Source organism: Acomys minous (assembly GCF_964271855.1).
Source record: "Acomys minous genome assembly, chromosome: 14".
NCBI classification, from domain to species: domain Eukaryota; kingdom Metazoa; phylum Chordata; class Mammalia; order Rodentia; family Muridae; genus Acomys; species Acomys minous.
The window spans coordinates 40,121,820-40,148,342 of record NC_140496.1 but is presented as its reverse complement, the minus strand read 5'-3'; the positions used below and the strand labels follow the sequence as shown (position 1 = coordinate 40,148,342).

General features: G+C 48.2%; 1 protein-coding gene and 1 long non-coding RNA gene across 11 annotated transcripts in view; one reads left to right on the top strand and one right to left on the bottom strand.

The window, feature by feature from the left end:
- The window catches only part of LOC311583498 (uncharacterized protein), a 78,068-nt gene that overhangs the window by 33,381 nt on the left and 18,164 nt on the right, over positions 1 to 26,523 (top strand). For 4 of the 10 annotated variants that reach the window (XR_014774541.1, XR_014774542.1, XR_014774543.1 and 1 more), the window contains exon 2: positions 5,541 to 5,628. The exons of 2 other annotated variants lie outside the window; for them this stretch is intronic. Coding sequence is in view for 1 of the 8 variants with exons in the window: in XM_084757162.1 (XP_084613288.1) it covers positions 5,541 to 5,628; positions 9,916 to 9,954 (127 nt within the window). In the remaining 7 variants the exon portion in view is untranslated. Of the gene's footprint in view, positions 1 to 5,540; positions 5,629 to 9,915; positions 10,239 to 26,307; positions 26,493 to 26,523 lie in introns of those variants that run through there. 4 more of the 10 variants (XR_014774545.1, XR_014774546.1, XR_014774547.1 and 1 more) reach the window with 3 other exon arrangements.
- On the bottom strand, positions 3,094 to 15,011 carry LOC311583504. The gene is made up of 3 exons (XR_014774551.1): positions 14,906 to 15,011; positions 3,697 to 3,842; positions 3,094 to 3,201 (listed from the first exon to the last, which is right to left on the bottom strand). It is a non-coding gene; the product is annotated as an uncharacterized lncRNA (long non-coding RNA).

Sequence of the window (26,523 nt, the reverse complement as noted above, 5' to 3'; positions counted from 1 at the left end):
ATTTATTTGTTCCTGGTGCGGGGAGGGCGACTTTGGAGATCCTCTGTGTATGTCTGTGTTTCAGAAACTTCACAATGACATGGAAATTTTCATACCTAACATTTTTTGAGTGTCAAAAAAATAACCAATAAGTTATTTCAATAAATTCTTACTACTTGATATCTGTTGATGTGCTGTAAGCAAGGGCAGGAAGAAGAGGCAGGAAGGCCTTACTTAGGCCTGGACATCTTCGTTATCTTTACCTTAAAGATGGACTCTCTCGATGCTCTCAGGCAAGTTGATGATGGCGTATCTTGCTGGAACATGCTGCATATCTGTTGTGCTTCATGAATCTGTGGTTTTATTGTTTGGTTACAATTGCAGTTTGGGGGCCATTGTTTCTAAACATCAAGGAGTTACCTCAGAACCCATGTTGCTCTCTGATCTATAGAATCCTCCTCCTATTGTCTGTCATTGTTAGTGCTTTCTATAACTAGTCTACGAGTTTACTGGTGTGTCCTTCTGTAACCTCCATTGTCTCTGTGTGTGTGTGTGTGTGTGTGTGTGTGTGTGTGTGTGTGTGTGTGTGTTTGTGTTTTAGCATTCTGAGCATGCAGAATACAGATACAGCACTTTGGGGTCTCCCTGTGATGATTTGGGTGCATCTGATTCCTTTCTCTTCTTGGGCGCCCTCCCTTCTTCCTCACCTTGAATGGTGATTATTTAAAGCAGATGCTGAAGACTGTTGTCCGTTTTTTAAGAGGACTCCACTGCTTGTGGAAGCACCGCTAATGCTTAGTTCACAACTGTAATTATTTATCAAAACTCATTCTCTAAGTGGATTTCTTGGGGAGTAGATACTGCATCTCCTTAATTTGGGGATAACCGATGTGCTGAATCAGAGCTCGGGGGATGTTTGTTGACTGAATGAGTGAGCGCTGCTGCTTTGTTGGCAATGGAGACTAAAGGTGAAGGTGTGTTTCCTGACATCTTTACAGGGAAGGGCAGTTCATCCTGCAGTACATCTCTCTTCCAGGCTGCAGCTCTTTGGGAGCTGTTAACATTAGCGCCTGCCCTGCCTCTGTGGCAGGGAACACTTCACAAGAGTGCTGTCACGCCTTGTTCTGTTAGGATCAGTCTGAATGTCACTTGGGGGAATTTATTCTTGGTGATTTGTCCTAGATGTTTCTAAGCTGATCTCAATGTGAAGATTATTGTGGACTGATAAGAAAAAATATACCCCCAGCCATCTATCTTTTTGTTTCAGTTTTGTGCAATTTAATTTTTCTCCAAAGGACCCTTAAGGTCCAGTGCATAATTATAAAGACAATGGGTGCATTTTAAGGTTGAGTTTCTTCAGTATTTTTCCTTCCCCAAAGCATGTGGAATTGTGTCATAAGTTGACTTAATCTCTCAAATATTCAGAAGCTGAGAAATTAGAGTAAGAAAGTCAAAATAGGTCCCGTCCCTTCCTTAGAAAGGCAGTACCACACGGTGAATTCAGGTGCCATGGAGCACCGGAGCATACCCAGGAGGAGAGGGCAGCCCTGCTCCTGCTAGTCCCGTGGTCTTGGGCAAGAAATTCAAGCTTGCCAGGCCTCAGTTGTCCTGTCTATAAAGTACTGTCATAGCCGTATCTCCTCGGACCGTTACGATGATAAAACTGGCCATTATGAGATACTGGAAATGGCCCTCTTCTGTGATGAGTGCTGCAGGCATTGATGTGAGCTCGGAAAACAGCCAGACAAAATGAAAATAAGGTTTATTCCACTTTCAGCATTCTATCCAGTCCACCCTTTCCAAGGAAGAAAACCCCCTCTATAAGCACATGTCACTGAATTGTTAGTGGCAATGTTAGTTCGCTGTATTTTTGGAAAGTGGCTGAGTAGTGAGGGACCCAAAGCCTTCCTGGCTGCCTCCTGGTCCTTAGTGCAGCACCACCTTCCCTGCCGATCTCACTGGGTCATGGTCAGCAAATGTCTACCCCTGTACGAGGATCTCACCATTAGGAAAAATCTAGTTTTCTTCCATTCGGCTTTAAATTCTGCCTCCAGATTGTCCCACTGCCAAGGGCTTGCTATTGCAACAGTCATTATATGCCAGAGTTATTTCCTGGGACACTGTCACACCATTGGTGTGGCTTGTAACCTTATTGACCTCCTTTCTAACCTAACACCCCTGTTGTCTGTAGTATTCCAGTTTCACAAACATCTGTGGCATATAAAGTATTCCCAAGACGTTAAGGACAGACTTTGCTTTACCATTCCTTTTCTGTTTTTCAGTCTAACTGTTTTATTATTAGTGTTTGGAAATTTTTCCATTTAGCATCATCTGCCTGGGTTGTTACCAGCCTCACATGTCATAGTTCCGTTATTAAGAGTGTCAGCTGTTGAAAAGATTTAATCAGCAGTACATGGATGGCTGTGTTTTGTAGATATAAGACTTGGCTAATGGGCTTTTGAAATTTATGTTGACTTATTTAATTTAGTCATTGTCCCAGCTAGTTTTATGTCAATTTGACACAAGTTAGAGTACCCTGGGAAGAGAGAACCTTACTTGAGATAGTGACGGCAACAAACTGGCCTGCCGGCAAGCCTTTGAGGCATCTTATTGGTTGACGATTGCTGTGGAGGGTCCAGCTCACAGTGGCAGGTGGTTCCTGGTTGTTTAAGAAAGCAAGCTAAGTAAGCCATGGGGAGAAAGGCAGTAGCAGAATTTTCTATGACTTCTGCTTTGGTTCCTGTCCCCATTTTTCTGCCTTTCCTACTTTTCTTTAAGATGTACTGTGCTTGGGACTTGTAAGCTGAAATAAACCCTTTCTTCTCCAAGTTGCTTTTGGTCATGGTATTTTATCACAGCAGTGGAAATCCTAAGTAGGAGTCATCTTGAGCTAGACAGTGCTGTGCTTGGGAGACTTTTGTGCAGTGTCACCTCCTCATCTTATGTCTGTTTCTAGCAGAGAGTTTGTCAGAATCACAGGGAGATGAGGAACATCAAGTCTGAAATCTAAATCTCCATGTTAGCATTAGACTTGCTCTCAATACAGACCAGTTCTGGGCCACGCCCAGGAGATGTGGCAACCATCAAAAGGGTGCCAGAGATACACACCTCCCACCTCCTGCTCTGGAGCATCAGTGCCCTGCAGGTGTCCATGGCAGTGGCTCTGTGGGTGTCTGAAAAGGTGGTTTCAGTCGTGCGGGCCACACTCCACCAAACAGCAGCCTGAGTAATAAGAACAACATGTTTTTAGAGTGAAGATTAAATAGAGGTACATTGTGACCGGTCACAACTTTCTAAACAAATCTTCCTGACTGATTGGGGCCTGACACTGCCAAAGCTGCTGCTATTACTGCACATGTGGGAAGACGAGACAAGACAAGGCACCAGGGTGCTTGAGTGCTTTCCTTAGAGTTGCCGGTTCTCTCTAGGGTGTGATGGGCAGTGGTTCGCTACTCTTGAGCTGCCCCTGCCGTGTCACCCAACAGCTGCTGCTGTGCTCAGCCCACACCGGCTCCCTTGTATTTAGCAAGACAGAGTCTTTTATCTGTGTGTAGTGGTGGGTTTTGCTGGCTCTTCAGACATTATCTTTCTAAGTCCTTCGCTGTGATAAGTGGGAAAAGAATGCTTCTTTTAAATTTAGCAAAGAGCATTTCCGTGCATATGTGCTCTGCCACATCCTCACTCAGGTAGTAATAGAAATACCATGGAAAAGCAAACCATAGGCTTTTAGTTCAGCGGGGCCGAAGGCTTCCTTCTGTCGTCCCTCCTGGAGAGATGGTTAGGAGAATGGGAGGGTCCTCCGCTCTGAGCTGATGAGCTTGCTTGCAGTGAAATGTCAGTTCTTTTTTAGGCTCTGGCTCACACTATAATAAATGTGAACGTAAGCAATTGTGTGAGTGCTTTCTAAGCAGTGCGCCCATCTACAATCATCTGCACTCTCTTATTTAGTAAATGCCAGGGAAAGCTGATGAGGAGGCAGCGCCATTTGCATGACGTGGGGGGCTCCAGCAGCTGAGCAGGCTTGCCCAGGGACCAGAGAGTCAAACTCAATCTCCTGGATCCCACAGTGACCTCCCCTGGATTAAAAAAAAAAAAAACAGACCTCTGTAAGATGAGTATGAGATAAGAATCCCACAGCCTTGCTAGGACAGACTGGGCATGCCTAGGGTCATCAGTGTCTCTGCCACTTGAATAAGCTCTTATTTTAGGATGTTGTTCCTACGTTGTACTGGTATGAGCCAGGACCAGACAGAAATATAAAATGGCTGTGGAGAACAGAGGAAGCCTTGGGTGAGGTTTCAAGAGCTGATGAACTCCTAAGTGAATGTATGTTGTTAAGGTGAGCATAGCCATGTCAAGAGCTTCCTTGGGGCGAGGCTCAGAGAAACTCTGCCTCTGGTCTGAGTTCAAATGTTGGCAGTGTGTGCAAAAACTGTCAACCATAGCATCCCCCTCCCCAATGACCGCAGCCTAAAACTGTCCGACCGACACTAGCTAAAACCCCGCCCACTGTACTGTTCATAACAGTGCAATGAGGCTATGGGTTTTATGTACTTGGTGCTGCTCCAGCAAAGCTTTGCCCACCTCATCCCAGCTTGTTCATCTGTGTCTGTGTGTCTATACTTTCTTTGCTCCCTCATCACCTGCCGTCACCTGCCGCCAGACTTCTAGGACCAAGCCATGCAGGACACAGCTGGTGGGTTCTGGTCACCGGGTTCCGATCCCAGCTCTACTTCTCAGATGGTACCAAGCTAGTCACTCTCCTATGCCTCAGCTTCCTCTTCTGAAAACAGGGACACCAAGACCTCCCCAGTGGCTTCTTAAGTGAGTCCACACCTATTCAAACAGTCCGCACTTACCACGGAATAAACTCCAACTTGCGGAGTTTTTGTATTTTAGGCATTAAGAAAATACTTTTACTGATGGAGACTCTGAGGGGTTCCATGGATTTAAAAGGTGAATTCCAGCATAGAATGTGGCCCATTTGACAGTCAGGTGCTATCTAATGTTAGGATGCTCCTGTTCAGACACATGCACCTCTGCTTCACCTGGGGAAGATGCTTAAAAGTACCAAGACTTTTGGTTTTTGATTTTTTTGTTTTTTGTTTTTATTAAATTAAATCCTCATCCCTTTCTTCCTGTCGCTGTCAGTGTGTTGCTTTCTCTTATGCTGTGGTCTGTAAATGTATTTCTCTCCCTAATTTGGCTCTGGTTTTAGATCTGGCTGTGATGACTTTATTCTCTCACATAGACATATGACAGTGGGGGAGGAGAGCATGCATATTTCCTAAATTTTCACAAGAAATCTGTCTTGCTATCTCCGAAGAGCGGAAACTTAGTGAGGAGCATCCAGTAGTCTCAGCTCCCTTTAAACTGTATTCAGCAGCATGTTTGGTGTGCCTCACCCACCAATCAGACATTTGTCATGAGCACAGTGAAGGCTTCAAAGGTGTGGGTTGGGGTGAGCATACTTGTGCAGAGGGAATTCTACATCCCTGGGCAACTCCGGAAGCCATCTTTGTTGATACCTCGCCCACAATCACTGCATTTTTGTCACACAGGCTTCTGGGACCTACTTTGACCATAGTGTGGCTAGAAGCCCATGAATTGCGTTTCTGGAGACAGCCCTTACCAGCCACTGCCAGGAAGGTGAGTATGAATCCCAGCTCCCTGCTGTGGGGCTAGGGCATTCTGGGACATGTAGTTTGAAGTTGCCCAGAGGTCCCTCTGTAATCCTTTACTGCCTAGCAGCCTCCTGCTCCTGTCTCTTTTCCCTGAGTTCTTCCAACACCTTCCTCTTCTCAACCAATCACTCACTTTCAAGTGTTTGATTCTGGGTCTCTTTGGGGGCTTCCAACCTGAGATGGTTGTGCACTTTCCAAAGCAATTTAGGTTTGCCAAAACCACTGTGGACCTTACGTTGACAAGTCACATCTTGGCAAACTCCCAGAGCATTTGGAGCTAAGCTCATCACGAATGCATACCTATTAGGATTAACCCTTCGGAGGAGTGATCTAGGGCCATGGCCACCTGATTTCTTCCTGATTCATCCTCCTGTAAATGCAGCTTAGCCAGTCTATAGTAAAGGGCGGAGAGAATGGGCCCTTAGCATGGTGTGCTCAGCACACTGGGAACGTGTGCTTTGTGAGCATGGACAGGCCCCAGCGACTGCTCCTACCTACTGTAGCTCTTCTGGGCAGGGGGGCAGGGGGGCAGGGGGGGCAAGGGGGTAAGGAGGGGAGGTGCTTGGTTTGGTTTCCTGAGACAAGGATTCACTCTTTAGTCCACATTGGTCTGAAACTCCCTGTATAGCTCAAGTGAATCTCAAACTCCTCCAAGTCCTCCTTCCCCCAAGAACCTGGGTGTGGGGTTTCAAGTGGGAGCTACCATACCGAGCCATCGCATCTACTCACAGGCCTAGCAGACAACAGCTTTGCTGTTTTCTAGTACCAGCCCAGGTAAGTCAGCCACCATTCCTGTCTGAGAAAACACTTGCCCTCCCACATTTCCCACTAATGGGTAAATCACGTTTTACTTTAAATCACCTTAAGAAAATAAGGGGACTCCTTGCAGCCTCTTCCAGCATACCGGCCTGTCCCTTGGCAGTCTAAGACCCAAACTACACATCCAGCTAGGCCTGTCCTTTCTGTATCTCCTTCCTCATTTCACTTTATCACCTTTGGATGCACTAACAACAGGACACCAGAGGAAGCTATGTGACTATATCCTAGCAGATTAGTATTGGGGGAAAAATGCAATCCTGGTAGAAGATAATGCATTTGATTCTACACAAGTGGTGTCCTTTAGACTTCACCCATAAGGCAATTCCTAAAGAGTGCCTTGTTTTTGTTTTTGAAACACAGTCTGCAGTCTGCGTAGCCATTCGTGCTCAGCCACAGGAACTCAGACAAAGAAGCCTCGGCAATGTTCTTATTTACAGACGTTGCCGTCTGAGAAATTAATGTCTGCTCTTGCTCAGTAATTAGGAAAATTTAGGGCCCTGGCACTCCAAAATCTTGCATTTAAGGTTGTATGTTATCTGTGTTTTCATGAGAATTTGCTGGATATCTGTCATTAATAATAGGCATAAACCCAGCAAGCAGCAGGGCATGCATTACATTTAATCAATTTGCTATTTGTATTCATTATGCATGTCCTCCATTTTGAGTCATGAAAAATTGAAAGGCCATTGCAAATAGAAAGAGCATCATGGATTACAAATGATGTAACAAGAGCAGAAGTACTATTAATTGGTCAATTGTGCTTGTCAGCCCATTTAAAGTGATTAAGGCGGGAAGATTAGGAAGGACAAGAATGTGCTTGGGAACAGGAGCCCAAGAACACTGGGATCTGTTCAGTCCTCGGTGCCCAGAGAATGCAGCAAAACCAAGTAGTGTTTATTCCCATTTCACTCAAAAATTTTGGCTGAGCAGCCTCCATGTGAACCCAGCAGAAAACAATGCCAGTGCAGTCTGTGTCTTCAGGATGGCATGCCAGTGTGTTCAGAACAGATGGATGTACGATGTGAGGCCACAAAACCCAACAGGAGGCTAGGGATGCATAAAGTGATGGCTTGGGAGAAGGTGTCTTTGGGGAAGTAACATCTGAAAGGAGGCTGAAATGAAGATCTAAGAATGAGGAAGTTTGGGTCCAGCACCCCAGTCCCCTCCCATTATGAAAGGAAAAATAATTTCTGTATAAATAGTGCCTGATGTGGGATGGCTTTCCTTGGGATTTTGGGTTTCAGAGAGGCAAGGAAGGGAAACGTGCCATAGAAAGCACATTTGGGTTTAATCTTCTTGGGCTGGTGGATGGCCCAACCCTCCCTCCCTGGTGATGCTGGGAGGTAGCAACAGCCCACAGCACAGTCAACCACATAAAATGAGGGCGTGTGTATGTTCAGATCATTTTAGACGCATGCATTCAACAAATCCCATAAGATACTCAACACTTTCTTAAAAATAGGCTTTGTGTTGGAGAACTTGGCCCAGTGTTGAGCTAAGGGAAGTTCTCTCAGCATAGCTAAGATGGGAGCCAGGAATCCTGGAGGTTAAGTATACCAAAGGCATTCTTAAGATATTCCTGACTTCCTCTGGTGTATGGGATGTGACCCCGTCATAGACAGACATAGGTTTTGTTGTTTTTTTCTACCTGTGCGATTAGGCGAGACTCAGCCCAATGGGATGACTTCCCAGGACCAGAAAGCTCACCCTTCCACTTCTCTTATATGGGCGCTTCTATGGGAACAGTTCAGTTTAAGTAAACTCATGGCTTCATTTACCACTGTAATCACGTCCGTCACACGCAACCAGAGAACACAGCTGAGATGAGCCTGGCTTCTGCTTCTTGTTCATGCTACCCTTAGCCAGCTTTTGGGTCATCTCACTTTTAGGCTCTCCTTGCCCCTGCCCCCGATCCTTTGACACTCGGTCCTCAGTGCCCCAGACACCTGCTCAGGGAGCCCTTGCCACCATGCCCAGGTCCTCACTCGGCAGAGCTCTCCTTTGCTCAGCTCACTCTTATCTGTTCAGCCTGAGTAATGTGCTGTCTGCTAACCCAGTTCTCAGCATCTTCTCACTGCATTCTGAGCACCGTGAACTCCCGTGTGTGTTGCTCAAGTTCAGTGTTGTGTCCACACGCCTACAGCAGTACCCGCAGCACAGAGGACCTCAAGATGGTGGGGTGGATGCATGAAGGACAAAAGGAAGGCTTGCACTGTTGGATTTCTGCTTTTGTGTGCAAAGAGCTATTTAAATGTTCTCTGGAGACCCACATAGAAGAAATGGATATTTATTCTGACGAGCATTCTCTGTGGTGACCAGGTGGCGTTAATATTTGTGCCGTTTTGCTTCACACAGTATAACCCATTGGCATACATTTCTAAACCCCAGACTATGCCTTCTCAAAACCTTGACTTGCTTCTACTGACTAAAATGGTATGGCACTGTCTTTACAATATGAGACGGGAAGCATGGCAATTAAGTACCACAACATCTCTAGGATTGACAGTCTAGGACTCCTTGCTTTGTAAAGAACATCTAGGCAGCTGGGCAGAAGGAGGTGGTGTGGTGGCATGGTACAGGCTTCCAAGTACTTTGCAGAAATATCCTACATATAACTCACAGTGGACTTGTCTGTCTTGGGCCTGGCCCCATAGCAGGTGCCAGAGATGCCAAATGGAGGAAGCCGTGCAGCTCAGCTGCTGACAGGGCTGGCAGTCGTTGGAAATTTTTCCTATACCCACCCATACATTAGAATCATTGGAACCAAGGCCCCAACTCAGGCCAGCTGCATCAGAATCTCTGGGACAGCAGTTTCACATCTGTCCAGAACATTTTAAGGTTCTAAGCTCTGCTCATGGGCAGCCGGGTTGGCACCCGCAGGCCTGTCGGAAGAAAGGCTGCATAAAAACCAAAACCACAAATTGTCAGAACCACCATCGTGGATGGCAGACGCGAGTCAGGCACTTGTGACGTTTCTCTTGGTGTGTAACCATACCCAGGAAGCAGGTTTCCCCGTGCTCCGAGGCTGCTTGTGCAGCAGACAAATGTTCCACTTGCCTATCGCCCACCCCCAAAGAACTGATTTTAAAATTGCACATAGCATTCATTAAACAACTATTTCCCTATATGGAGTCAAATAAGTGGTCATGACTTTCTTATAAGCCAGGTATTGAATGTTGAACCTTAAATCAAATAATTGTATTAAGACATGGCCTTTCCTAACTAGGGAAGCAAGTGTGTCCATAGTGTGACCATCAAAGGGAAGGGATCAGTGTGCTGTTTTAAAAGTACAGGACATCTGAATGGGAGACAGTGAAAGGCGTCTGAAAACTCTCCCCCTAGGCTGTATGCATCTTAGAGAAATTTACACCTGGGAAGTACACTTTTCTGGGTAGGTAATAACTAACTTAAGCTATTCAGTTGGCTTTTGAAGGTGAGGATGGCTGCAAGCCTTCGTGATAAACCAGAATAGTGATAAACTGTGATGTTTACGAACACTCTCTGCAGTCCAGCACACCCTTCTCAGAAGCAAGCCAGCACACGCTAAGAAATTCCACACACAGGAGGTACAGCCCTGCTCATCCAATGCTTCCATCCTGTGAATTCATGGGGATGCCTGCGACACCTACGGGAACAGTGCTGGGTCACTACTATTCACCCACTGTCCGCTTTGAATGCTGCGGATGGCAGGAAGCATAGTTGTAAAGAAACCATAAGAGTTAACTATTAAAGAACACAGCTCTTTACCAAATATAAGGATGATCCAGGGCAGCCATGGGAAGCATGCCCTGTGCATATTGCGGTCCCTAGTTGGGAAAGAAGGCAGCCATTGAGCTAGAGTCACAGGAAGACCTTCTAAGTACAGGTGGCTCCTGGGGGAGGCTCTCAAGACCACACTTGTCCCATGAAGAGTAAGAGTTCTCCATGTACAGCTGTGTGTATGTTGGAGCCACACAGGAGCTTAAACACATGCCTGTGCCAAAAATGCTTGGGCAGGAAGTGGGGTGAGGATGGGGCTGAGCATAGGTGTGGGTTTGGAAGAACTCTGGGGTGACTCTCATGTGTAACAGGTCTGAGAAGTGCTGGCATCTTCCAGGTGAGTGACTGAAATAGATAACGAGGGAAGTCACCCTGATGGTACACACCCCCACGTATCCCAGTATCAGCAAAGGACAAGGACTCCGAGGGAGCTTCAGGGGAAAGATGAACCCATGCCCAGGCAACCACCCCGTCCTTTTGTTGACTTTTGGATTCCTAGCCCTGGAGAAAGGCACAGAGCAGGACCAAGTAGCCAGGGTGCAGACTTCACGTCTCTGCACACACTTGGCTTTCTGGTCCCTCCTGAGCCAGAGGCCACGCCAACGTGTGCAGCTCAACTCTGAGTGCTCAAAGTGCGGGCTCAATTGGAGGGGGGCTCGAGAGCTCCAAGGCATCACATGCTGTGGTCTGGGTTTCACTGCCAAGTCCTAGGAAGCGTTGAGTTTGTCCCCAAGCCACGTGTGTGATGTCACACCTCCATCTTCTCCAGAGCTCCTGGAACAGATCTGTAAGGGTCTGTGTGCAATGAGGAGAGCTGGGAAAGACACTCTAGGGCTTACCCTGACCCAGGACAGCTAAGGGGCAGAAATTACAACACAAGCTGGAGGGAAGGAGTAGAGGGAGGGGCTTGTGTTCCACTGGGCTAGCCTCTTGCAGCCCTGAGTTCCGGGCCCGGAACCCTGAGAGCTTTCTATAGGCAGTGACATCACACACAGAGGCTGAAGCAAGTACAGAGCAGTTAAAAGGCACTGTGGTCTGGGAGGGCAGATCAGGTTTGCTCCAAATGTCAAACATGGCTTCAGAATCCAACAGCTTTCTGTGGATAGAGTACAAAGTGGGCTTCCACTTTGCCCTTCTTCCATGAGGCCACTGTCCTGCCTAGGCCACCCTCTTCCTTTATGTCATTTCCTTGCTTCCACCGGTTTTTCTTTCTCATTACCACCGGAAAGGAAGTCTAGCAGGTGAGGAGGAAGATATGACTAAGGAAATGAAGCAAGAAGGCCGCTTTGTCCTTAACTGCTTGGAGGGTTACTGGTGACAGAGACAACACAGCCCTAACCTAGGGGCCTCAGCATGGGAGAGGGCGGGCCTTGGGCTGCTCTTGGGATGGCTGCCCCCAGCCCTTGACCTTCCTTCTGCCTACCGTGGAGGCAGGATGCTGCAGTAGGCCTGACATCATCTACTTCTAATTTTTTAGTCTCTGAGGATGAAGTTTTCAAGACCAATTTGTCTTGACTCTGCAACAAAGCAGGGGATTGGCTACTGTGTGATACCTTCCTACTTAGCTGCAGGGCAGGCTGGGGAATTGGATGTGTGGTAGCGTCTGTCTGCCATGCCCTGTTAAAGGAGGTTCTCCAGCTGGCCCTCTCCCCTCCCTACCTGCTGCCACCTCCAGACCTGTGGAGGCTGGCATCACTGGGTCTTACCTTGCTTGTCCTTTAACTTGGTAGTAGTCACTATTTTATCACCACGACAGAAATGCCTAACTGAAACGATTTAAGAGTAGAGATTTCTCTTGGATCCTTGTTTCAGGGATGTCAGTACATCATGGTGACAGGGTGTGGTGGAGGAGAGCAGTTTGCTTAGTGGTGGGCTGGAAACTGAGAGGAGGGGCATTCAGAAAGGATTCAGGTAACATATAGTCCCCAAGCCCATTCCCAAGTAACCCACCTCCTGAACCCAGGCCCCGCCTCCCGTTCCTCTCCACCTCTGGGTGACTCCATCACATCAGGAGCCCTTGTGTTCCCATCACCTCTGGACACTCCTCTGATACACACAGGTGTGGTCCAGCAGTCTCCGGACACCTCTCCCTCCAATCAAGTAGACAAGACCAGCCGTCACCAGGCCCTCAGAGACAGCTCAGCTGGCAAACTATTACAAAAGCGTGCAGGCTTGAGTTTAATCCCCAGACCTAGGAAGCAGAGCCAGCAAAAAAGAGAAGGAAGCAGCAGCTGCGTGTTCTGTACTTCTCGTGCTGAAGAAGCAGAGACAGGAGGCTCCCTGGGCCTTCCTGGCTGGCCAGTCTTCAAAGCTCAGTGACTTTCAGGGTCAGCGAGAAATCCTGCCTAGAAAGGGGAGGGTGATTGAAGACTAAACCTGATATGAACACATACACATAAGTCACACAGGAGAGGGAGAGAGAGAGAGAGACAGACAGACAGACAAAGAGCACACACTCCTGTGGCCTGTAAACTGAGTTCAGGGAAGAGAGACATGAAAGAAGTCCTAGTTAGGTTTCTGTTGGTGTGATCAACACCCTAACAAATTTACAAATAAACCTGGGGAGGAAAGGATTTGTTTGAGCTCATAGCTCTCATTCACAGAGTGAAGTCAAGGCAGGAACTGAAACAGATGCCGTGGAGGGGCGCTGCTTGATCCCCTTGGCTTGCCCACCCTACTTGTGCATCACACACACTTGTACCCAAAGAGGCCAAGAGAAAGCGTTAGATTCCTCCCTGTATTTGGCCTTGCAGACGGTTGTGAGCCACCATCTGGGTTCTAGGAAGTGAACCTGAGTCCTCAGGGAAAGTTCCCAGCATTCTTAACTGCTCAGCCAGCTCTCCAGTCCCTTGGCCTGCTTTCTTATTCAACTCAGGACCACCTGCCCACAGTGGACTGGGCCCTCCCACATCAACTGTGAGTCAAGGAAATGCTTCCCAGACTTGCTTACAGGCCAGTGTGATGAGGATGTTTTTAAATTGAGGTCCCAGGTGATCCTAGCCTGTGTCAAGTTGACATAAAAACTAGCAGCCCAGAGGAGCCTACAGAAGGCCACGGCCTCTCTCTAAGAGAGGAGCCTATAGACGGCCATGGCCTCTCTCTAAGAGAGGAGCCTATAGACGGCCACTTGCTGCCTCTAAGAAGTGCCGCTTGTTCTGATCTGTTTGAACATTTTAACATTTTGTTGTTCACTCCTACATAGTTAGTATGCATCTCCTAAAGATGAAGATATTCTCATTTCTAACACCCCTAAACAAATATTCAACAATATCACCCAGTTAGGGGCCTTCACTTAAAAGGAACTTTCTTGTTAGTCCCTGCCACCTACTTGTGCTTTGAAGCTGACAAGACACTTTGATCTAAACAGGAGCCTTCAGAGCAACTGTTGACATTGCCCTCCTCTAGGTAGGAAAACAGGAAGCGGAGATGGAGACTGAGACTAGGTCACACAGCCAGTGACCAGCAAAGGCAATTCAAGTCCTCATAATTACCATGGCATCACAGTTTACTTTAAGCAGAATATCTGTCCAGAACTTAGGCCCCAAACATTATTCTTAGTGTGAACACACACACAGTAACCATTCCTCCCAAAACTTAGATGTGCTGGTAATAACCTTGGCCTCGGCTGTAGGACACTACCAGGCAGCCCATTTGGACATCACGTTTACTTTAAGTCAACGTAATTGATTGCATAGTCTTTCTTAACTGTTGCTCCTGCTCCATTCCCTGAGCCTGGAGTAAAGAAGTCCCTCTACAAAGCCTGGGATGCATCTTCCTCGATGGGGGTAATTGGCTGCTTTGCTCGGTAAGGGGGTGGGGAAACAAGTGTCCCCGAAGCCCAGCAGTAGCAGAATGCCTTTTAAGTGAAAGGCCCCTAACTGGGTGATATTGTCCTCAGCCACTGGGTCTGCAACCTGAGAGCCCCCAGACCTGATCACTTCTCTCTTGCACTTTACTGCTGTTGCAGTCCAAGCTGCCGTCCTGTCCAAACTGCAGATGACCTCGTGTGGCCATGTGTGGCATAGTGTCTCTTGCAGAGGCTGCTGCTCCATCCAGCCCCCCAGAAGCTAGCTGCAGGGCACTCGCTTCATACAGCGATGTCCTGGGTGTGTGTGGCCTTTGCAGCTTGCCTCCATCTGACCCCAGCTGTTCTTTTTCTCCTCTCATGCAGTGCTCTCCCACCCCCAAGAGCTAGCCAGCCATGCTAGCCTTGTTTTCCTCAGGCAAGCCTGTCTCCCATATGGGACCCCCAATCCTTTCCATTCTACACCTCTACCCCCTTTCTACACAGTTTAAGCATGTATACCCCTGAACATAGCTCTGCACCCAGAGTTAGACCCTCATGTTTCCCTGACACCTGCCCTTGGATTACATGCAGCCCCAGTGTCTTCACATAGAGCTCAAAAACCTGCCCAGTGGGTGGCTGGGTCCAAAGAAAACAATAAGACCCAGACAGCAGGAAAACCCAATGCTCTCTGGGTCAGGATCAGAGCCAAACAAGAGCTCAGTTTTTCTGCCCCAAACTGCTGCCTTCACCATTTTTGGCTTCCATGGACAGGAAGGGACCCTTATCCTGCTGTCCTTACACTGAGAGGATGAGCAGCCCACCCCAGCCTTTTCTGCATCTGTGCCATACAACACAGATTGATGCATACATTCCTCACCTTCACCATCTACGTACTCATCAAATCTTCATTGAACGTAATCGTCCCCACGGCAACCACTTGTTACACTGGAGGAAGCCAGTCACATCAGCTCACAGACAGGGTCTGTAGCCATCAAGGAGTGCAGAGAGAGGAAAAATGGATGAGGCAGAAGATAAAAGTACAGGGGACAGGGCATCCCCCACCTGCTACAACCACCATCTCCCTTACCTAGCAGAGTGCCAGTGGCATGGGGATATCACCAGTTTGGCTACCCTCAGAACTACAAGATAGTATACTCCTACCCATGGGTCCCAGGTAGGCTCCACAGACCCAAGGGTCCTTCCAGTCCTCCCCAAGGTGACTCAAGAAGAAATGGGGGACTTTCTCAAGCCAGTGCAGCAAAGGTAACTGCTAGGAAGTCAGGGAGTTTTAGGAGCTGTATCCCAGATTTAAAGAGAAAGCCATGAGAATGGCTGATCTCTTCCTTGTGTGTTCTCATCTAAATGTGATGTCTAGAGCTACATCCTATAGGCAAAGCCACACCATAGTCCAAAGAACAGAGAAAAAACTGCATCCCTAGCCCCCCACGTCTGAGTAACTGGAGCAGCCAGCCCTGGAACTCGCTAACTTCCTATTTATATAAGATGAGGAATTTTTTTTCATAGCCTAACTGGACATAGGTCAGTCCTGTCTACTCTCAATTTCTGCTGCATCCCCATCTCTCCCCTCCGTGCCCGGCAGGCGGTAGGTGTGTCATATTTGTGGAATGTGTAGTGTGTCCATGTCCCCAGTAGCAGATCTGGCCATGTGGCTTCGTGTGTCATATGAAGAGAATGGTCCAAGGACAGAAATAAGGGAGGAGAAATAGGACAGAGTTGGGTGAGGAAGCAAAGCAGTAGAGCTGGGCTGTTCCCTTCCCCCTGCTTCCCATAGTCTTGGGCTAAGGGGTGCTCCAAAGGACACAACACCCACGCCCTTCCCCAGAGCATCTCAAGATTAGTAGCAGAAATGTGTGCCGAAGTGATGGCAGGATTTAACAAGGATCCAGGTGGGGCACCGAACTGTGGGCCGTGCAGTGTGTGTCCATTAATACAACTGTCTGTCTTAGTTAGGGTTTCTACTGGTGTGATGAAACACCATGACCAAAAGCAACTTGGGCAGAAAAGGGGCTATTTCACATTACAGCTTGTAGGCCCATCACTGAGGGAGGCCGGGGCAGGAACCTAGAGAGGAAGGCATGGAGGAACACTACCTACTGCCTTGTTTCTCCTGGCTTACCCATCCTGTTTTCTTACACTCTCCCAGGCATGGCCCTACCCACAGTGGGCTGGGCCCGCCTACATTAATTATGAGTCAAGAAAATGCCTCACAGATCAATTGGTGGTCCCCAAGATCTTCTCAGTTGAGGATCTCTTCCCAACTGACCTTACCTGCATCAAGATGACATCAAGCCAGCCAGCACACCATCCAACAGACGCAAAGCCTAGGCAGCTCCCTGGTCTGCTATGCTGTCCTTCTTAGGGCCAAAGCGGGTGCTGCTTGCTCAGGACCGTCAAGAGGAGCTTGCCTCTATTGAAATGCAAAAAGATGCTTTGCATATCAAAAGCGTCGTTCTGCTTCACTGTGCATCTCCAGATTCTTCTTGCAAAACACTGAAACCCAGCTCATAATTTGATGATAAAATATTGATTATTTATCCGCAGCTGCAGGCAGAGGTCCATAGCACGTAAACGGGATGCCCACGCTGCATCGTCTTTTATTTTAAGTCAATATGAAGAAGAATATTCTACTCCTGAGATGAATTTTGATTTAAAAAAAAAAAGCCTTTTGTCAGTAAAAAGACACTCGTGTCAGAGCATCAGTCGGGTCCTGCTATTGGTCTAGGCTGAGTTTCTCCACACACCAGCTGCTTTCCAGAGGCTTCCAAGCTCCAGCAGCTCTGGGTCAGTCTGCATTTTTCTTCATTTCAGTCATGTGAGTGAGAAATAGGGGAATGGCGGTGGGTTGGCAGGGAGCTGACCACTCACTCCCACACCCCAGTTGAGAGGGAATGAAAGTCAAAGCAAATGCAACTTAGAAACAAATCTGGGAGGAGCTCCGTTGCCATCCTTAGCAACGTGCTTGTCTTCTGCTTCCACGGCAGAGCAGAAGTGTGGACCATCTCTGGCCTGAGCATCTTCCCAGCTTGCCTATCCAGCAGGTGCTTGAAGCTTAGGTTGTATGTCTTTCAAATCTTTTTTATTTTTACTTTTGACTGTCCTAAATTGTTCATTGGGTAGGAGTTTTACAAATGTTACCTGTATTGGCAGTTAACAGTGGAGCTAGAGCGTAATTACTCCCTCTCTGGGCTGCACAATAGTGCCACCAATAGTGTGGTAAAAACCTGTGGCCCTCCCGGCTCTCCTGGCCAGCAGATGTCAGCTCACACATCTCTGTTTGCACACTGTTTTGGCGATCCAGCAGGTGTCAGGATTTCTACGGCTAGCTTTATGGAATGGATCGCTTCCTTCCTGCCAGAAAGAGAAACACGGACTCAGAGGTCTTTGGCTTCATTCACTGCTACATGTCCAGTGCCTGAATGCTGGATTAATTTACCTATCTGTTTCACTCATTCGTCCCCCAGGCTGAGCTGTGACTCAGCAAGAGGACTCTGGGATTTACCAGTGAACCAAATAGGTGTTCAAGTGGGTTCTTAAGAAACGGCAGTAATGAATAAGTGCTAGCTAGTGTGGGCTACTCCGTAACCGCACCAGAAGAAAGCAAACAATATTTTAAAAGGCTGAAAATTGCAGTTTTGAACAGAGAAGGTAAATGTGAGAGGTCAGGGAGCAGAGCAGCAGTGGCAGGCAGGAAGGTGTTTCCGGGTGCTTGCAGGAGCCAGGGCCTGGTTGACTGAGGAAAAATAAGTGTCTGGGATAAAGTGTGTTCAGTGTTCATGTCTAAATTAGAAGAATGAGTCTAAGCTTCCTGGGCGTCCCTTACCCATCTCCACCACAGAGAGAGAGTCTCTGGGAAGAGCAGACTAAGAGAGGAAGGCACACTGGATGCGGCCGACAGGAAGCAACCAAACCCAGTGTTGTTCAGGTAACAAAGCCACTTGTAACTGGCAATGTTCTGATTAGATACAAACTCCAAGCCAGGGGTGCTTGAGAGGCTTTGCCCATGGTGGGATCAGAAAGACCCCCTGTGGGCTAATTCTGGGGCCCTGGGAAATGTAGCCTTGGGGCACAGCCTGGAATCCATCCATGCAAGGAAGGCCTGCAGAGCTGGCAGGTGAGAGGGAACCTTTCAAATTTGCAATTTTCAAGTGTCAGAATGATATTGTGTGGCTCCTCTGACGCCTGGCATGGGAAGCAGGTCCTCCTGGTTCCATCAACACGTCTGCTGTGTGAGGATGACCTTTGCACTCTCACCATCCAAACCCCGACTGAGAACGCCGGCTCCAACACTGGCTTCCACAGCACCCCACTGTTCGCACCCAAAGACAAGACCAGAGGTCCGCATGGTGCTTCTGGAAGATTCTAGGCAAATCAGACACCCTCCAGGCACCTTTCTTCAAGGTGTTGGAGAGACAGAAACAAACAAGCTTTCCTCTGAAAGGCAAGCAATGTGGCAGGCATCCCTTCATTTCAGCCCATATACGGTTCACTGCAGGCTAAGGTAAGGGCCCAGACTCCTCACCCAGGAAAGAAGGCCATTCACCTGGGAGCATCTGTGTGTCGCCCATGACATAAGAAACATGAACAGCCAAGATGAGCAGACTCTGGCTTGTGGAGAGATTTGTCCTGGAGGGCAAAGTCACACATACAGTGGGACAAATATCGGAGGATGACTTCTGAAGTTGCTAAGGGCCACTGGGAAATGGGTATTGCAATAGAGAGGCACCAGTGAGAGTGGGGTGAGGTAGGGATAGGAGGGACCCGAGAACAGGAAGGAGCCACCTGGCAAGAGGCAGAGAAAGTGGCCCCAGCAGGATTAGGGGGGCGCATTGGCCTAAGGAGGGCAACAGCTGGCTACAGCCGAGGACCAGAGTACAAGCTCAGTGTGGAGCTCAGTGAGCAATGGGAAGAGTGATGGGCAGTAGGGACCAGATCACTCCATGCCTTGTCTGCCATGGCCAAGAGTTGGAGTTCTCAAACCTCCAGATAAGAGCAAGCCTCCATACTTGGCCTGCCGACCTGGGACAGGGCAGGGAGCACACAGGACAGGGCCCCTCTTCAGCCGGCTCCTGGTCTCTCTGGCTTGGTTTCCTGAATAGAGGAGACAAGAGGAGTTAAGTGCCTGGAGATTCAGTCAAGAGAATGTGTCTTGGACTCTTGAAGACACCAATTCAAATCTGGCTCTAGTTTGCTGCATGATCTTGGGCCATTCACACAACTTCTCATAGCTGGGTCTTCATGAGCGATGGAGAGCTGGAGGCAGCCTCCCCCAGCGCCTGCATCCCATGTACACCAACTCCTACTGGCTCATATTTGCTAAAATGACTGCCACTGCTGTGCCTCCCCCTGAGTGACCCTCCATGGGCCCCCTCCCCACATGGAGTAGGACTGACCTGGGTACTGGTGGTAGGCGGTGAGTTCCAAGGCTTCCCATAAAGAGCTTGTGAATTCTTTACTATTTGGATGACTCGCTGAGGGAAGCAGCTGGCATGAGGGCATGGCAGCCACCTTGGGACAAAGTCCACATGCTAACACACTCAGGCCTTCATGCCCATGGACAGCCAGCACTGATATGTCTGCAATGTTAGTGAACCATGATGAAGGGGATCCCCCTGCCCCACTCACCCTCTGAATGATGGTGGCCCAAGCAACATGGCACCTGCAGGTTTTTCAAGGCAGCCTGAATGAGAGCCACTGCTGCTCGGGCAAAGGGTGGGGTGTTCGTCATGCTGTCTGTTAGACAGCAGTTATTATTCCAAGCATGCCTCGTATTGATGTAGCCACTTCTAAGATAACATACCTGAGGCCTTCCCCCACACCACCACCACCACGCATTGACTTCTCTGCAAACAACCCTCAGAGGCCAGTTGTTCTGTACAAAATCTTGTCTTCAAACATGTTAGTGGCTCACCTGTGGACTTCCAGCTCCTTTAAAAAATAAAAAAAATAAATAAAAACAAGCAAACAAATGCTGTCTATAGCTATCTCTTCAGAGTGTTGCCCCCTCCAGGAAGCCCACTAGACCCAGTCAGGGACCCTTTCTCCACATGCCTACTCTCTGTTGTCCCTTCTTAGAAGAAGAAGGTCCCAGAGGGCCAGAGATAATCATGTTTTCACCTAAGCTTTGGCTCCTAGGAGGCTCAGTTCCACTATAGACGACTTTCAGGGCTTCCCAGTGGGAAGACGTCAACACTAACCTAATCGCATTCTGTCTGTGAGGTTAGTCAGTGACAGCATGACCTCATTTTATCTCCCTGATCTTATGTATTTTGCCCTGACTTCTCATGCATCTGTTTTATCGAGCTATGTGTTCTTCTGTAAGTTACAACAAATCCTTGGGGAAATGAGACAACATTAAGCACATCTCCCCTGGTCTGGGACATGGCCAGAGACTGAGTGGCTACATGGCCACTTCAAGGCTCAACCACACCAAGGGTGCAGACTCTATTGCCACTAAGACCCCAGAGCAGCAAAGAAGCACACTGCGTTAGAATCCTGGGCAAGGTAAGCACTACCCAACAGCAGCATTCTGGGGCATAAGAGGGTTCTGATTTCTGTGGACCTAAGTGAACTCTCTAGGGGGTTACCTCCTAGCAGCCATCATGCTAAGAAGTCAGTGTCATCAAGACTAGCCCACTAACTGCCTACCTCTAACTCGTTCCCCATCAGACACCTTCCTGATTTCAACTAGCTTCCCTCATGGGCAATAGCTGGTGAGCATATGAACAGAAAGGGCCAATGGACTGTTTTCCTCGGCACTTTTTTTCATTAAAAAGACAAGCTTCTAGTTTTACAATCATGTGCACTCTCTGTGTGTGTGTGTGTCTCTCTCTCTCTCTGTCTCTGTCTCTCTCTCTCTCTCTGTCTCTCTCTCTCTCCCCCCTCCCCTCCCCTCCCCTCCCCTCCCCTCCAGTCCCCATCGATGGTGAAGGGAATGCAGATTATAAGTGCTGTCTCATGGGTGTAGATTGAGCAAACCCTAGGCAATGTCCCTGTGGTTCCACCCACCCCCTTTCTGCAGGCTGAAGCTCTAGAGCTGATGCCTTCAAAGAGATGACTCCTGAGCTGGGCAGCACACATCTTGGAAGGCTAAAGGAGGGTTGTAAGCCTGAAGCCAACAAACTCCTCCCCACCCCACCACCCCCAAAAAAACAAACAGAAACAACTCCTGACCCAGGGCTCACAAGAATAATCTGAGTCTGTAAATTTTTGGCAAAAAATTCCTGAAAGCCTAAGGGAACCCACACATTAGCTAGCAGTGGAGGAGCCACACAGACCAACAAAAGCACAGGCTTTCCCATTAAACTGGGAAGCTTAATACTGCCTTTATTGTACAATCACTTCTAAATATATCTTATTAACTAAACGGAAACATCTAAATTTGTTACTCCTTAATAACTACAGTGTATCTAGTTAGCAAAATGTTTACAAAGATGAGGACCAGTGGGTGGTAAGGAGGCTAAACCCTTTATCCTAACACACCTGGGAAACACCAACCCCTGGTGCAAAGGGACAGAGTCACACTTTGTCAAGCCTCAAGTTGCTCTGAAACTTTTAGAATGTTCTGTAGCCTTCTGTTGCCTGTTGTAGCTAAAATTATAAGCAACAATCTCTTAGAGTCTTCTCTTTTTTCTTAACTTACTCAAACAACCATCACTGAGTCTGGCTCCTAAAGTCAGTATACGTGAGTATGAAGTTGTCAGCTTTGCATCTGCTAAGTGGAAGGTGAAGAGTAGGGAAGAGAAGGCTTACTAAAACACCCCAATCATATCAGTGATTTATTGTTTCAAAATTCCAGCAATAAAGATGTTTTTCTCCTTTTATGACAAAAGTATTGTTTGGAGAAGTTAAAAGATTTCACCAAGAGAACATAATGCTTAGACGTTAGCCTGTACTACAGCCCGGTTCAGCACCATGGACAGAGGTGGGTGCCTGCGAGTCCTCTGTGTGAGCCAGAACAGCAGAGACTAGGAGTGGGTGCTGTGTCTCTGGGGGGAGAAGGGGGCTGCAGTGAGGGTAGAAACTCTGCATAACCTGTTCTGTCTGCACCGCCCTAGGTACTTTACAATGCCTTCTGTCTCCCACGCAGAGGACAGTCAATACCATTCCCAGACAGACAGACAGACAGGGTCTGTGTAGGATGTGGGTGAACAGACAAAAGGAAAAGTTATCTAAAAATCCATCAAAACTCACTCTTGTAAATACCAGTAATGATATTTAAGTATCTGGGGTTTGGGTGCTTAGCAGATGGGTGGTTGTTTCTCTGGTGTGGAGCCTCAAGCAGCACCCCCTGCTTCCAAGGATGATGGTGTTGTGTTCCCTTTCTCCTTGTGGTTGGCTACCTTCTGAGTTGGCTTTTCCATCAGTATTTTCACCCTATCCTGCAAGGCTGGAGCAAACCTCCAGACACCTCAGAGACCTTAGCAGATAACAATGTAAAGCCTGCCTGCCCTCAAGAACTGTGGATCAGGAAATCAGTTCAACATTCCGTGTGCATGACTATCTCGTATGTGAGTGTGCAAATCTTCACCAGTTACCCAGGAGGCTCATCCTGGAGTGGGGCAAAGTGCCAAGTGCAGCTTCTCCAACACCCGGATAACTGCATCCATGATTTCATAATAGAATTCCATGCACCAGTTTGCATTCTAGAGAAGCAGGAAGCTTTGGGCCGAACTAACGTGATAGCTTGGTCAACATTTCTCAAAATGGGCTCCTGTTACACAGTGCATCTGTCAGTTTTCAATCCTCTGAGCAAATGCCTGATCCAGGATACAAAATAGATTCTGTTGACAATTTCAGAGGCTGGGAGAGTTGTTGGCCTTCTTCTAGGCCCCGCCTTTTACAGGACACAGCATATCTTAAGATCGCCATACTGAGGACCAGTTTTCTAACACATGAACTCTTAGGGGGACAAACAACATCAAACTATAATACGCACTTGTAGATGAAGTTTAATTCAGAACATGGCTGCTCTGCAAGAGACCACATCCAAAGACCTTCTAGGTCTGTGTGATCCAGCCGGAATACAGACAGATACACCTTTAATCCAAGAGACAAAGGCAAACAGATCTGAGTTCAAAGCCAGCCTGGTGTAGAGCAAGTTTCAGGTAAAGAAAAGCTTAGGTCCAAGTCTGGTGGTACACACCTTTAATCCCAAACAGTGAAGGTAAGGTTAGTTTGTAGAAGGAAGCATCCATATGTGAAAGTGATGTCTAATTGAGTGGCAGAAAATGTGATGAATCAGAATATTTGGCAGAATAGGATACGCCCAACTCTCATGAGAAGAGAGAGGAAAGGGAAGCTATATTAAGGGGCAATGCAGAGAGAGAAACAATTTTTAGTAGGACAGTAATAGACAGGTTGCAAGGAGAGAACTCAGGTGAAAGACCGAAGGAGCCAGAGAATGAGAAGGAGCCAGAAGATTAGAAAAGATGGCTGGAGTTAGTCTGAGGCCAAGCAGAGCAATTCAGAGGCAGAGAGAAAAGCCAGATTGAACAAGTCGGCTGGAAGAGGAGTCTGAGCCAGAAAGGCTGAATTGAACCAGCCAGCCCAGAGCTCAGAAAGAACAAGAAAGGGTGAGCTCATTAAGCAGTAAGTCTCAGAGGCTGAAGACATTCTAGGTCTAGGTTCGATCATATGGAGGCTAGAAGCTTCTAGGACTAAGGCCTAGGTTAGCAGACAGAGGCAACAATCCTCTGAAACAACAACTGAAACAAGAGGTGACGATCCTGAGAGATGCTAAAGCATGTCCATGTGGCTGGCAGATGCTAGACTAAATAGTAAATAGTAAAGATTGTTTTCTGCAGGGCTTCTCCAGGCCTTTAACGTTCTGATGTGTTTTGTGGCTCTATAACAGCAGCTCTCAGCCTTCCTAACGGTGCAACTCTTTTTTTTTTTTTTTTTTTTGTCAAATCTCTCATACAATATATCCTGACTTCAGTTTCCCCTCCCTCTACTCCTCCCAGTGCCCCCCACCTCCCCTCTCCCCCTTATCACTCCACCTCAGTTTTCCTGATGCTGCTGTGACCCTTTAATAGGGTCCCTCCTATTGTGGTGACCCCCAACCACGCGCTGGTTTTTGTTGCTACTTCATAACTGTAACTTTGCTCGTTATGAATCAAAATGCAAATATCTGTGTTTTCTGGCGGTCTTAGGACACCCTGTGAAAGCATCTTTCAACCCCCAAAGAAGTTGCTACCTACAGGCTGAGAACCACTGCCCTAAAAAGAAGCCGACTAGAGTCGGCAGTGCTCCTCAGCCTTATTTTAACAAAGCCCTGTTTTGTTTGTGGCATCCCACGAAGCATTTCCAAGACATGGATTTATGAATCGCCCTCCTAGGAGCTGTGTCCTTGGAGAATATATGCAAGTGGTGGCGGCTGGGTTTGTGCTGCTGTGAAGGGGTCAGGTAGCAGGCAACTGAAGAGTTCCCAGAGGAGGTGATATTGAGGGTTTTAGCAGAAAGCATTCTCTTTGCCTGAATTAGAACAAATGAGGTGTCAGTGTTTTTTTCACAAAGCTGGTGCCATCTCAGGGTGTCTGGAAACTGAGAAGTGCTAGACACAGGGGCACTGGAGCTTGCATGCCTTGAGCTGGGTCTCTGCTCTGCCATCCAGGAGCTGTGCCACCTTGACCAGGGCACTCGCTCCTTCTGAGCTTTCTCCTGCCTGAGAGGATGAACCAAGACCAGGTAGGAAATGGGCAGTGTCTGAGAAGTGGACGTGCCCTCCCCAGTGCCTGAGACAAAGGTTGGTCTTGGCTTTTCCTCCTGCCCTCACAGCCACCTACCTGTCCCATGGGACTTTGCTGGTGGTCAGGAAACCTCCAGGAGGTGCTGTCCCCTTCATCCCTGTCTTCTTGTGGCAGCTGAGATAGGTGTCATGGGACCATGATCCCTTCCTATCTGCAGCAACGTCTTTCGGAGGACACTGTCATTCTCAGCACTTCAGGCCAACAAGTAATACGGAAACAGATGCAGAGGCCCTACTGTTTGCTAACACAGTGTCCTTCAGGTCACCCTCTGTGATATGTCACCGAGGGGGAGCCAGTCCTCACGTGGCTGTTCTATCAGAGTCAGCCCTCTGCCTGCATCTGTCACTGCTGATTGCCTTTGAATGGCCTCGTCTCTGTTTTAAATAAAAGATTTATGCCTTAGCTGTCAGAGCTTGCCTTTATTTGAAAATTTAATCTTGTTTCTAGGAGTCTAGATTAACTGATTAGATTTAGGCATCCCTCTCATGGTTCTGGGAGAGGGGAGGAGCCTGATCTCTGCACAGGCTTCCACAAGCCTCACTGTCAGCCAGCAAAGGTGGAAGAAATGACATCTCAGTGCACTTGGGACTCTGCTTCTGTGCCAGTGCTTCCTAGGTCCCCTGGGTCAACTCCAGAACCTGTTTCCTGCCAGGGATGTGCATCAAACCCACCTGTCCTCCAGCTTTATGGAGGGACACCACCAAAATCTGGTGATGGCTATGTCTCCTGTGCCCCCCATGTCTCCTGTCTTCTGTCTCGGAAGAATTCTGCTCTGCTGCTTGTCCCACTGGGTGTGGTCTTGCAGCGGGTCCCTGATGCGTGGGCTTGTGTTGGCACTCAACTCCTCGGACCAGGCCTCAGATCTCCTAGTCAGCTGATGGTGGTGCTGTTAAATCCCATCTCATAGGCGCTTTAGGTGGGGGGAGGGGCTGTAGTCTGTTTCCTGCTACTACACAGAACAGCCTGGAGGATGGATCTAGAAGTCCCTTCGACGCACAGGCTGGAGACAGATGTCCCAAAGCTTGACATGGACATTTAGCAAGGACCCCGAGCAGTAGCACCCATAATGCATCCTGGGAATGAAAGAATTTAAGACCTAATCACCTATCACTGACTCCGTAGTCAACACTCACAAGGGAGTGAAATTTCTGCATGAAGCTTTGGGAAGGGAAGTTAGAGACATAGGGAGCGTGGGGGACATAGGGAGCGTACCCTGGGCACTGCTCTGGACACTGGTCATTGGGTCAGCCAAGTGGTAAAGCACAACTCTCTTTGGAGTGAGGAAATAGCAACAAGAGGAACAGTGAGCCCCAAGGTTACAATAGAGTCCAGCACCAAGGCAGGGCTGTCCCCATCCAGCTCTGTGCTCTCTGGGCTATGGCTGAGCTGGGTCCACCTTTCTTAGATGCTGGTCCCAGCCCTTGAGAGAAGTGAATACTTGGACAGAGGGTCTTTGGGAAATCGGAAAGGTTGGAGGAGAGTGTAGAAACTGGCCTTGACTTTCTCCTAGGGAAGGCGGCTAGCCAGTAGCACTGACCCGGGACATCTGTCTCAAAGCTGTGAAGATCAGCCATCTGCCTGCAGTGTAAACCACCCTGCCCCAGCCCAGGGGCTTCTCCCTCCCAGCAGACAGCGCCTGCAGCCCTGACTTTCCCGCTGCACTCTCGCCATCTGCTGGTCAGTGATGGAATAGCTGTAAGTTCGCACTAGAGGCTGTCGCCGCCAC